The sequence below is a fragment of the Megalops cyprinoides genome, chromosome 10, assembly GCF_013368585.1.
Source record: "Megalops cyprinoides isolate fMegCyp1 chromosome 10, fMegCyp1.pri, whole genome shotgun sequence".
NCBI classification, from domain to species: domain Eukaryota; kingdom Metazoa; phylum Chordata; class Actinopteri; order Elopiformes; family Megalopidae; genus Megalops; species Megalops cyprinoides.
The window spans coordinates 20,213,835-20,226,796 of NC_050592.1; the positions used below are offsets into that span (position 1 = coordinate 20,213,835).

At 39.6% G+C, this 12,962-nt stretch overlaps 1 protein-coding gene across 2 annotated transcripts in view; it reads left to right on the forward strand.

Moving 5' to 3' along the window:
• The window catches only part of LOC118784761 (sterile alpha motif domain-containing protein 12-like), a 51,245-nt gene extending 40,561 nt beyond the window's left edge, over nt 1-10,684 (forward strand). For both annotated transcript variants that reach the window (XM_036539171.1, XM_036539170.1), the window contains exon 5: nt 8,485-10,684. In XM_036539171.1, the coding sequence (XP_036395064.1) occupies nt 8,485-8,507 (23 nt within the window). In that variant the 3' untranslated portion in view covers nt 8,508-10,684. The remainder of the gene's footprint in view (nt 1-8,484) is intronic.
• The last annotated feature ends 2,278 nt before the right edge of the window (nt 10,685-12,962 follow it).

Genomic DNA, 12,962 nt, shown 5'->3' on the forward strand with positions numbered 1-12,962 from the left:
TATTAGTGTTTATAATTCTGTCCCACTATTCTTACTGCTGCTGTTGTCTATTAAGTCCATATGAGGCAAAATGGGCTCTGAATGCCAATGTCTCCTGTTGGGTAATGTTCCAGATTGGAAGAAGAAATTACTGTTTACATTTTCATATGAGCAGCTAAAGGTTTTTTTTTCCTTCAGAGCTGTTTATGCTCAGAGCTCTTTAGATTAATGTCTTTCCAGCTCCATAAATGTCATTGATTTTCAAAGGAGACCAGTTTGTGTGCATGTGTACATGCATGTGAGCATGTATGTGTGTGTGCATGCATATGTATGTAATGCAGTTCCTCCATCTCTGTATTTCATGAACAAAGGGTACAGACTGTATGCTCAACCCTATACCTTCATCTTACAAACTCTTATTTACCTTCAGGATTCCCTCTACATTTTACATATACTTTATGTTGCTATATATGTATGTATGTATGTTAGTATGTATATTGAAGTTTAATATATAATAATCAGACCTATCACAGATATTGAAGATAAGCCTTTGTTGAAGTTTAAAGTGGTTCTCCTCCTTTGTTTCAAATGCCCTGCAGTCAGATTGAGTATTGTTTACGATCTCAACGTGAACCTTCAAATCATGTTCAGGGGGCTGTCCTGAAGCAATTAAGCCATTTACATTTTTATGGGGATGCTGTTTTCACACACAGTGATCCTTTCAGCTTTGCTTGTGTCTTTCTCCAATCCCCAATTAAAGAACCTGAAACAGACATGTAATTACATGTCACACAACGTCTTGGCTGAAGTGCCTGGGAGCATTTTAAAACCACTAGCTCACTGGTTTTAGCTATGCAGACACCTCAGAATATCTGAGGTGAAGAAGTTGCTGAAGTTATATACTAGCTGGCTAGCTGCTTTCTTTAGGATAGCGAACTACTTACAATTAAACTATTAAAAAAGGTGTTGGGGTGTTGCATTCTTGCGGCTGGTTTGTTTTGGGGGAAAAGAGAACAGTAGTGAATAAAGAGACAGTATGTGGTATGTGCACCTAGTCTGTTGATTGACTAGGACATCGTCCCCCACACCATGTCATTGTGCAGAGCACCAGTCACAGGAGGCTTGCTTTGACAGTTGATGTGATTATCAGTAGCCCACAGATGAATGAAACGTTGCAGTGAAATAAAGGTTTATACTGGCAAACCATGATTGACACCACAGCTACATTATGAGAAAATACCTGCTTATTTTGTCATCTGAATAATAACTTAAATGCTTTTACGTTATAATTTTATTTTTCTTGGTAGTGAATTTTGTCCTCCAAAAAGTTAGATAAATTACTCTTTATGTGTAAAAATCCTTCCATACATCAAAATGTGCTTTGCACCTATTTTATGCATGTGATTTCCGAGATCATTAACTACAGTTTCAATGAGCCTGAAAAATCCAGAATGGAGGCCAGAATGATTATCTTGAGTTTTTGGGTAATTCATAATCATTATATTATTTTAGCCTTGACCTGCTTACGCAGATACTTGAAAGATGGAAAGCCATGTTGTGTTGTATTTTTAGACAGATGTGTCATCATTAGGATTCATTGTTCTTTTTTCTGCATTAATAAGCTAAATCAAACAGAATCCTCTGTGCAGGTAGAGGTGCATTTTCAGCTTGTTATTTCCGTGGAAAAGAACCCACGGGAAATCATGAAACCGGTCTGAAATTGGTATTTCCTTCAGAAAAATGAATCGCTGAATAAATAAGCAGAATAGAAACAGGCTCACAAGACTCAGCCTGATGTAACAACAGCAGGTTGCTGTATTGCCAGGTCTAGTGATGGGAGTCTGAGACTTCCTGAACCTAAAATGGGGGAAGCTGTCATGTTTTATCAGTGATTCACTGATTTTAATGAATCGTATTTTGCTGTGGAGAGTGAAGTCCTTTGGTTAGTAGGAGGCTGTGATTAACAGCATATGGTAAGCACACACATTATGGGTTCATGAAGGATCAGTCCTACCAGCACTAGTCTAAATCCTCTTTTTAAACAGCAGTAATGAATGTCAGACAACACGGCCCAGCTGAGGGGATTAGTAATGCCTTTAGCATTGAAGAGTGAAAGATTAGACCTCTGGGATCCATAGAAACCTTGGTCAAAGAGATAAATAGATGTTCAGACCTCATCACCTGGCATATGATGCTGGTATTCCAGGGGCAGGCAGTTATGTGAACACTTTTTCTATCACTCCTATCTCTAGCCCCCTCCCCTTGCAGCTAAAATCTTACTGCAACCTGACAATATTCAGCTCAAGTGTCAGCTCTGTACGCCAGGTTATGATATTGGGGAGAGGTTGGCTCTTTGCAGAGCTGGGGAGGTTTAATTACAGTTCTGCAATTAATGCTGGGGGAAGACAGCCAAGATGTCAGATCATCTCTTCACCTCTCCTTCTCTTCGTGATTCTTGCATGGTGCAGTGCAGTGTGATAGTTTGGGACCTGGGCTTCTAAAAAGAGGGCTGCAGGTCTGAATGCACTGCTTTTTGTTGTGTCAGTTAAGGCACTTAACCTGAATCACTTTAGTAAATATCTAGCTGTAGAAATGCATGGTATGCAAGTCACTCTGGATAAGTGTGTGCAACTAAATAATGTAATGTAATGCAGTGCAGTATGCTTGTGTTGAAAACTGTGGTTGAAGGGAGAATGCTTGTGGTGGCAGATTTGAAGTGTGAGTTACAATAAAAACAGGCACTGTTCACCGAGCTGTTACTGTACACTGTACACTGGACCTGGCCTTTCCCCTCTCTGCTTGATTACAATCAATGGCTCCAGCAGGTGTTACCAGGCAAGCTTGTTTAATGCAGGAGCAACACGTCAGTCTGCTGAGTGCTGAAATCTCTACCACTGCCAGCATAAGCTTTCCTGATAAGGCACAAAAGACCATAGCTCATGTGTGTGTGTGTGTTACTTTCCCTTCTCTTCTCTGTACTGTTGGAGATTTTTGTCTGTCAGTGCATTGGCTGAAGGCTGTCAGGTAGATTAGTACATTGTGTGTGTCTGTTGGTATGTGTGTATGTTACATACATACATACAGTATATAAGTATATATGTTTTTATTCTTCATCTTATGATGTTTGGTTTATCCTGAAGTAGGGACAGAAGGATATTATTAGCTGGGAAGGGTAGGTATTATCTGTACATTTCCTAAAATGCTTTGGCAACAACACATAACAACTGCCAGGCTATTGAAGCCAGTTTTAATCCTTGAATCCTTGAAAGCCAGAGAGGGAGATGGAAAGATAAGTAAAGGAAACTGTGGACGAAGTCTGTATTTACAATAGACTTTCATCATTGTCCCATATGGTCCTCCTGTGGTATTGGGCTGCAATGTAGGGTAATAGTTTGTAAACTATTCAGGTTCTAAAGGTTCAAATCCTATCTGGCACACTAGTGTTTTACCCTTGAGCAAGGTAGTTAAACTCAACTTCTCCATTAAACTCCAGCTGTATAGAAGGATAGTATCTAATATGTTAGCTAAATAAGTCCCCTGGATAAGGGTATCTGCTGAGCCAGTAAAAAGTAGTATTAGTGTAGCTGCCTTATTTAAACAAGGGTAATGGTTTGTTGTGATGTTCATTTACATTGAATGGAGACTAATTTGTTGATACCGCATTACATTTTTTGTGCTTTGGTTTCTTTAATCTGAAAAGAGTTTACATGAAGATTCGGTTTTCTGCACAATTTAAAATCACTGAATTCCTCTACACGTTTGTTTTCCTGCGTAATTAAATTGCAATGGAGGCAGAAGGGCACTCATCCCATTCCATCTAAAAGCAGTAATTATCAAATGAACTTCAGCGGAAAATTATTGTTTTGTTTGAAGCACCACTGCTTCAGCGCACTCCAGGCTGTTAAAAAGAAACAGACAGGAATGGAAAGACTTATAGTTCAGTGATATTCTTGTGTTACTCTTCGTTAATGTAATTATTTGTTATCAATTTTAATTATCATTTTACATTACTATATTATTTTTGTAACATCTTATATGTCTGCCTATAGTTATATTTGTATTCCCCAGTACTCTTTGTAGAAGATATTTTGTCCTGAATCTGTCCCAGAACAGAGGAGGGTAGGCTAATTCAGGAGCCAGATGTGTTTGGCTATGGCACATATGTTTATTAATAGTTCAATGAAAGGGGGCACTGAATCTCAGCCCACTAGTGAAAGCAGCTTTAGTCACAGGGTGGTGATGCAGCAAACCCACAGGTTGGTCTGACAGGAACAAGAGTCCTCTGTTTGCTGTGGGTTTATGCTTAATGATGAGTGGATCAGAGGCGATCCTGTCTGTGTCATGTCATAACCTCACATGACGGGATGGACAGAGTGATTTTTGAGTCTTGAAAAGATTTTTCTCTCCATCCCTTCCTCTCGCTCCTGCGGTGTGAGTTAAATAAATTACCGCAGGTCTATTTTTGAGTCAGTGTGTAAATGCGGTGATCCTGGGCGTTCGGAATGAGAAGGTGCTGCGGAGTCACAGCTGAGAACACAGCAGACGTGCCGCTACTCCTCTCTCCCTCATCTCTGTGGTCCCACCTTTCTCCCACTTCTTTTCTTTGGGAAAAGCACGAACAGCTACTCTTGTGCATCATCACGTATGCATTTGCTTCTCTGTCTCTCTCTACCCAGTTTTCTGTATGACTGTTTGAATATTTGCGTTTACCAAGTCAAAAATGCTTTAATGTGCTGATACCGAGATGATCAGCATTTCATTCTGTATGAAAATACACTTATTTGACTTGGATATGCGGGATGTATACAACCGTGAGGCAGTGAACCCCACCCTTCCCAGGACCTGCCTAACTGATCACTGATCTTAGCAGTGTATCGGCATGAGAGAGTGCCACTGATAGCTGACCCTCCTGTTAGACAAGGAGAGTTAATTGGTGAGTTAATAAAGGGAGTGGAGTAAAGAAGACTGGGGCAATCAAACACACCACTGAATGAGCACTCAGGTGTCTTGCAACCCCACCCCTTGACTATGAGACCCCTTGGATGAGCAGAAAGCCAGAGTGAAATAGTTCTTGATGATGCAGCAAGGAGTTCCTGATAGAATTTTCCCTTTGTTCTTATTGTGTGTAGTTAAACATCTGAAATGAGATCAGTATTAAATATTTGTGTGTAATATTTTGGTCTCTGATGACTAGAAGTTTTTAGTTTTGGGAAAAAAAAATGAAGGTGAGATTGTTCAGTTAACTGTGGGAAGACCACTGAGAGCTGTGTCCAAAAACAGCTATATCAGATCTTCCTTTCACCTGTTTGTTTTGAGGATTTTTGGCATCCCCTTTTTTTTTTCTTTGTTTATGTGTTAGGGCCACCTCTTATGACAGAGTGCATTTTATTATCATTAGTAAAGGTTGGTTGCTACAAGGACCAACAAAGTAGCAACACTTACTAAGGTTGTTTCAGCTCCCACAAGTATTTATCAGTGTCAGATGAAAACTTGCACTTAAAGTGCTCCTACAATTACACCATGCTCCACTCACTGTGAAATCTTATGTGCTTTAATGAAAGTGTTCCCAATTAATATTTTTCAAAGCTGAAGCAAAGACTTGCGAGAGTGCTTGTAAAAATAAATACCCTGTGATTTTTTCAGTCCAATTATATATAGATCTAAGAAGCTGATGACAGCCACATTGCGCCCTTCTCACGCTTTGTTTCGGTGTGTACCTTTGTGAAGGTTTCTGTTTGTTCTTTTGCTGTCAGTCCTCAAGCAGGCTTCAGAAAAAAAGCAAAAAAAAAAGAAGGTGTGGGCTTAAGAAGCAAGCATAACCTCCCATGGTGCCTCATGCTGAGTGAAAAAAGTGCTGAGAAGAAGAGTCTTACACCCCAGAGAAACAGGGGGCAATCAGTGAGATGGAGATGATGGGGAAACTCTTATAGCTCACAGTGTTCAAGATGTTTACTGCTCTGATCCCCCACATCTCTCTCCACAGCACAGGCAGACACACACAGACACACGCACACACAGACGCACTCACACACACCAATACACACACACACACACACACAGAGACAGGACTCCAAAGACAGAACGAGGACCAAAAGAGACGATAGGAGCCAAAAAAAAAAGATAAAATGCTGATGTCTGAGTAAATATGCTTACTCAACATCACAGGGTGTATGGATGGGAACTTTCTGCTGGGTGCAACTTTTTTTGGTTTATTCTTTCAAACGAGGACGTTTAAAAAAAGAGAAACTAGCAACTGTGTTGAGTACATGATGACCTATTTAAACTTATCATGGAGTACCCAGTACAGCAATGTTGGAAAAATCCATACTCGTAGGTGAAACTGTGTGCTTATTTGTCGCAATACAGGGAGGGCCCAACAGACACAGTGATTTTTCTGTTAAAATCATATCTTCAGGCTCTCAAGTGGCTCAGTTGGCATGGCACTAATCTTCAGTGCAGGCTGAGCTCTATGGCCCAAGTTGTCAAGCAGTGGTGTCATCTGCTGACAGTGAGAGGGACCACAAAATCATAGAAAAAGCTGGCATCATTCCAGTGAGGACAGAGGTGAGTAGTTTGGTCAAGGTTCCCTCATCTCCTCATCAGGCACCCTTCGATTCATTATATGACTGTGTGCTTAGATGACATCAGTGGAGCAACAGTATTGTCCAACTGATGCTTACTTCATTGTAGTGTACTTTGTGACTTGTAGTGCAGAAAAAAATATTTTTTAAGAATTTTTTTTCACACTGGCTTGTGGCTGTTTTTCACACTGCAAGTCACTCAGTGCACTACAGTGACAAGTCTGATAAGTCTCAGGATGAGACTGGCGAGACAGGCAACCACTGCCACCAAAGCCAGTTTGTTCCACCATCGTGGGCTATTGGGCATTGTCGGCTGATGACACAGCAAAGATGGAACCTGGGTTGTAGAGCTCAGCTTCCACTCAACGTGAGCACCTGAACCACTGAGCCACTCAGGAGCCCCTGATAATATCTAAAAGTTTCAGGCAACTGCAACTATAACATTTTCAGGACAGCTAGTGACTTGACGGCTGTGGTCAAGAGCACTCTGATTATGTATTTATGGAAACAGGCTAAAGGTTCATAATCAGATCTTCATCATTGAATTAAGTAGAAATCTGGAATCACCTGTGGTCAAAAGAGAGTGAAAGGCAACAAGACTAGCAGAATTATCAGTTGAAATCCCCAGACCTATTTATAAATGAGACAGCTTTACTGATTAACTGTGTTTGTGTCTGTGAGTGTTTTCTTTTGTTTTACTTGTTTTACTTTTGTTTCCTCACCATGGAGGAGATTTATGCGTTTATCTCAGTAATCAGTAATATAATATCTGTTAGATATTGGAAGAAGAAAAGGATTCACCAGCTTAAGGAGGTACTTGTTATAAGATAGACTGATTGAATGATTCTTAATGTTCTAATAAGTAAGTGTTGTGCACATCACCCTAGGCAAGTACATGTCATTTAATTGCTATTCTGTCCTAAAAGGCTGAAAAATCTCTCTTGTAGTGCTGTTTAAATATGTGACATGATGTCACACATTATTTAGTTAAAATGTCGTGAAGTGCCACTTACTTTGCACTGTCATTTTTTCTAATCACATTTCGAGGCTGTCTGTGTTCCAAGAGCTGTGTGAAAAAGATCGTCACTGAATCAACCCATTTCAAAACCCATTTAATTTCAATAATTAAAAATTGACCTTTAATCTGTAAGTGCCTGCTTCCTTGGCACAGTGACAGCTTTTATTCATTTACTGACATTCAGTCACATTGTCAGAAATTGACATTGTTGAGATTTGACAGGCAAAGCAAAAACAGTGAACTGCTGGGAACAGGCTTGTCACTATGCCATCAGATCACGTAGGCATCGCATGTTATTTTTCATTCTTAAAAGAATAGCAAATGTTTGTGCTTTGAAAAGCCAACAGCTTCTAATGAATGGCAGAGACACTTTTGTCCCTACAGAATGTCTATTCACGTCTCCCTACTTTGTCACTGAAGAGTCCTGATACAAGAGAATATTTTTCATCTCAATGTCATGAGTTTTTCACTTATAGTGGGAAATTTCATATATAATTGTTTCAATTGTTTTTAGGTCCCTGCTACTCTTTAATGTGTTTTCTTATTTCACATTTATCTCCTGTGTTTGATCTTTTTTCCCTCTCACTTATGTACCTCCTTCATTCATATAACTCTTCATTTCATCCCGTATCTGTTGTTCTTCTTGATAAGTCTTACTTATTCTCCCAGTACTTCCTTTTGTGCCCCTTTTCTCACCACTCTTCACTCCTACACCTCACTACTCCCTTTATCCTTCACCATAATAATCCCTATTCCATCGCTCCTCCTCCATCTTTTCTACACCTCCTGCCTCCTTCTCTCCTCTGTTCCCTTCTTCTCACTCCTCCTCACTTCTACACCTCTCTTTCTTTCCTTATTTACTTCCTTCACTCACCTCTCTCTCTCTTCCTCTCTTCTGTGCTGCAGGTTCCCTGGAGAGTTCACCTTAGCCGGAATATTCCAGGAAACTGAATCGGCTTCCACAGCTGTGTCTCTCCACCCCAAATTAGTCCGGGACTATCCTTAAAACCCCCACTCCTCCCATCCCTGCTCTTCCTTCTGCAGGCTGAGTGCTCCACCAAACACACACACACTCAACCACATGGACCAAACACACAACTAACCTCACCTCATGACTCCACACCAAGAAAATGGCAGCAAAAAACACAATAATTAATATAAAAATAGCATATGCTAGGACACTGTTAACACTTTGAAAGTAGCACATTAAATGTCTAGCATCCAGTTACTGTATATAAATAGCCAAGTATCACTAATCAGCAGGTATGCAGGTGAACAGATGTGCACTTCTTTCAGTTGGTGTGCCAGGTCAACAGGTGAACAGGTGAGGTAAAGTTATTAGTCAGTCACATATTGGGTTGAATTGCCTTTATTTCAGATGTCTCCCCTGACCAGTCTACAACAAAGGAATTTTCAAAATGAAATCAAGTAGATACTGCATTTTGCACTTTGACGTTTTCTTTTTGTTTTGTTTTTGTATTTTGAAATGTATGTAATGATATACACTTTCGTTTCTATGTTTTTGGTCTTTTTGCTTTTTATTATTTTTTTTAGGTTATCTTTGATGTCTGTTGACTCTGTGTATAGAGTGTATAAGAAAAGTTCACTGTGACTTGGACCAGATGTCTTAAATGACCTCAAACCCAAACTGAGAGTAGCATCCCCACCTACTGCCACAGTGTTCTGTGTGACTGCCAGAAGTGTGTGCACAGAATGCCGTGGAAATCCCATCTGCTGCTTCTCTTCCAGGAAATAAAAGGAAAGCAAAAACAGAAATATAGATCAAACAAGCTTCCTCTTTCTCTTTCGTCTTTAATACTTGTGACTAACTGATCTGAATCAGTCATAGTTTTGCTGTGAAGAGCAAAGTCTTTTGATTAGATCAAACCAGTCAGTGACTGACAGCACACAGTAGCTCCACCCATTATGGGGTTCTTGAAGCCTCACTCTGCCATCCACAATAATCTAGACACTGGACTGAAAGAATATCTTCAATTGATGGAGAGGTATAAAATGATTTATTCCACTTTTTAAAAAGCTTTTTTTTTTAAAAAAAAAAAAACTTTCATAAGGCTTTTAGCTGTGGATAAGAGGGGCATTTTTATTTAAAGCACATGGAATCACGTGGATACATAATCATGACCTTACTGTTCTACCCCATGTCTTAACCCCAATTGGAGCAACCTGCGACTATTGCCGAGGTGAATGCAGATAGTGTTGCGTATATAATTTTATGTATTAATGTCAAAGTGATCTGTACTGACACAAATATCATGGGGTTTTTGGTGAAGATAGACAGGGGCAGGTGAAGAGAAGAAATGGTCTTGCAGGCCTGTACCTGTGTAATTGCATATGCATGTACGGGATGTGTGTGTGTGTGGGCCTTGTATGTATTGTATGTGGAGAGTAGATATACATGAAATTGCGTTTAAATGTTCAAGGTTTTCCATGCAGTATGTACACTACCAAAACTGTGTGCAGGACTCGCATTACAATTGCATATGTGATAACACAGGAGCCAGGGTAATGTAACACGTGACTGGAATGATATGAAATGAGGTAGTGCTCCACAGGCACATGGACGCACACTCTTCACAAATGACATAGCTGATACAAGCTGTCTGTTCTCGTCAGAATATCAGTTATTGCCATCACACCAGAGAGAATTTACCATTAGCTATTGGGTTTGAAATGTATGGATTTTAAATATATATATATATATATTTATTTATTTGGTAAATGTCCTAAGAGATGTGATTACAGACATGTCAAAATGACTGAACATATCCAGGCTTTAAATGAAAATATACTTTTTTTTTGCCAGGAGGGACCTGATAACATGTGTTCTGTGACTTTCTAATGTTTTGTATGACACGGGCATGCACATCAATTCCTCTTCAGTCTGCACAAATCTTCTCATCCATCTCTGTAAAGGGTGCCTATTGATGACTACTGCTACTCCAAATCTGTGAATAACCACAATCATTAACAATACTGTAATAATAATCTAAATAAACTCTGTTAAAATAGAGCTGTGTTTTGTGACTCATGCAAATTTACTTTTTTTGCTTCAGACAAGGTAAATGTCATGGTCTGTACACAGCAGACCCTGGCCATTTGCAAGGGATATGTTCATGAGATCCTCTGGGGTAATTTTACTTACTCTGGGGATACTTTACTGTACCCATAATGAAGTTGGGTTTCCAAATGGCAAAAAATGTCTTACTGCAATAAAAAAGTGATTAATGTGTGTGTTTGTATGTAATAAAAGATGAAATGTCTATAACACATAATGAGTGCGATAACTGTAAGAGCTTAGGATAAATGTTTCTGATGTACTCTATGGCCTTGTGACATGCAAATGCAGAGTGAAGTCTGGAGCGCTGCTTGACAATTCAGAACCACAAATGTCGAGGGTCTCATGGATGTCAGACTCATTTGAAAAATTTTGTGTTGGTCAAAAGACTGCCTATATTCAAAGTTGTGAAGGAGAAATGGAAGCCATTTCATTTTACACTAAAGCTTGTCACCAATTCCTGGCAAAATCGCCAGTCATATTGGGCCACACAGTCGTTTCATAATAATCCTAATAGTTTTTTAAAATTCTCTTTACCCTTTATAACCGGGAAGGTCAACTAAAGACTCATTTTTCTTCTGCAGTGATGACTTGACACAGGAGGGATAAGGAATGCAAGGGACCGTGTAGCCAAGTCACTGTAGAGCAGGGGGGATTATTAGGTAGCAAGAGAGGCAGATGGGGGATTTGGCATAACACCGGGACTAAAATCCTTACTCTTTGATAAGTGTCAGGGGAACTTTAATGACTGCAGTGAGTCAGGTCTTCAGTTTAACGTCTTATGCAAAAGGCGAAGACTGAAGATGTGGCCAGCTGTTTTTCATGGTTTTTTTTCACAGATAAATTACTTCAATATGTGATTTCAAGGGATGTGTCTTAGCAAGTAATACAGTATACTAATGTGTCACTAGTGTCTGTCTATGATGCTATTTGAAATTTTGACAGCAATATGAATATGAATTGTTATGATGCATGAGACAGGAAACACAGCCAGTTAGTAAATGCTGAAAAATTCATCTTAAGGTGAGTGAGTCCATCCGTCAATATTTTTAGACAGCAGCTTGTTTAAACAAAAGCCACAATATTGATTATGCACAACACATTTTCAACAATGTGGTATTACTCCATCAGTGCTCAGCAATGATCAGGTCATATTATTTTATTGATCAAATGTGAGTCAGACCTCATTAGCAAGTATGTATTTTCTGATGAAAAGGCTGAGAAAAGGTTGAAAAGGCTGTAGATGCTCTCAGTGCCTGTCAATATGTAAGCCTTCTAGATAACTGAGGCTCTCCAGTAGAGAAGCAAATAGTGATTTTAATGTTTACCCTCCAGGATTCCAAAAAATGCATCACAGATTCATTTCAGATGCTGTTCCTCTTTGATATGGTACCCAGCTTATAAAAAATACATTCAACAAACAGTTGTTGCTTTTGTGAGCATCTCCAAAGTGCCAAGACATTTGTCTGTGCCTGAGTTAAAATTTCCACCACGTGCTAGTGAGTTTTGAATCTGCTGTGTGTGGGAAAATGAGAAGAACAGTTTGTGAGAAATTAAAATGAATAACCTGTTTTCGGCCCTTCCCCCTTGTATTTGTGTTTAGTCAGTCCTTATTCCTCATCATGATTTCCTTTCTGTAGAAGTTCTTTCCGGATGCTTAAGCTGTCCCATAAATACTACATACCGGTACACAGTGAGCCTCTCCAAGTGCCGTATATCTCATCAGAGCCCATCCATACTACACTGAGGCGGAGGTATAAATAAAGGACTTACTTTATGATCAGTCTGCATGTTTTTGCCCTTTTCCCAGTCTCCTTCTGGTATGAACAGCCATTGATTTAGTAGAGATTCATGTTTCTATTACTGTTTCTTACTGGTTTCTGTTTCTTATGCTGCATGATGCATCTTTCCCTTCTTGCTTCACTTCAAATTCGCTCTAACTAAACCGGAGAGTTGTTTGGGAAGTATAAATTTGGAACTGTGTTTGTGAAGTGTATAGCAGAGCAATGTTGGTGAAGAATACATTGGGACAGTTTGTGAAGTGCAAAACAGAACAGCGTTTGTGAAATGTAAACCAGAGCAATGTTTGTGAGGTATAAATCGGAACAATATTTATGAAGTGTAAATCAGAACATTCGTGAAGTTCAAGTTGTTCTGGCCCTAGTTTCCGTACTGAACCCCGTTTCTATAGCTGTTACATTGTGATCCACTAGCCAGAAAGTAAACATGCATTTATGCACCTATGTTCAGCTGCTTACATTCGCCACCACGTCTGCCCCTCCCACAGAGCAGCATTCAGTTCCTTAGA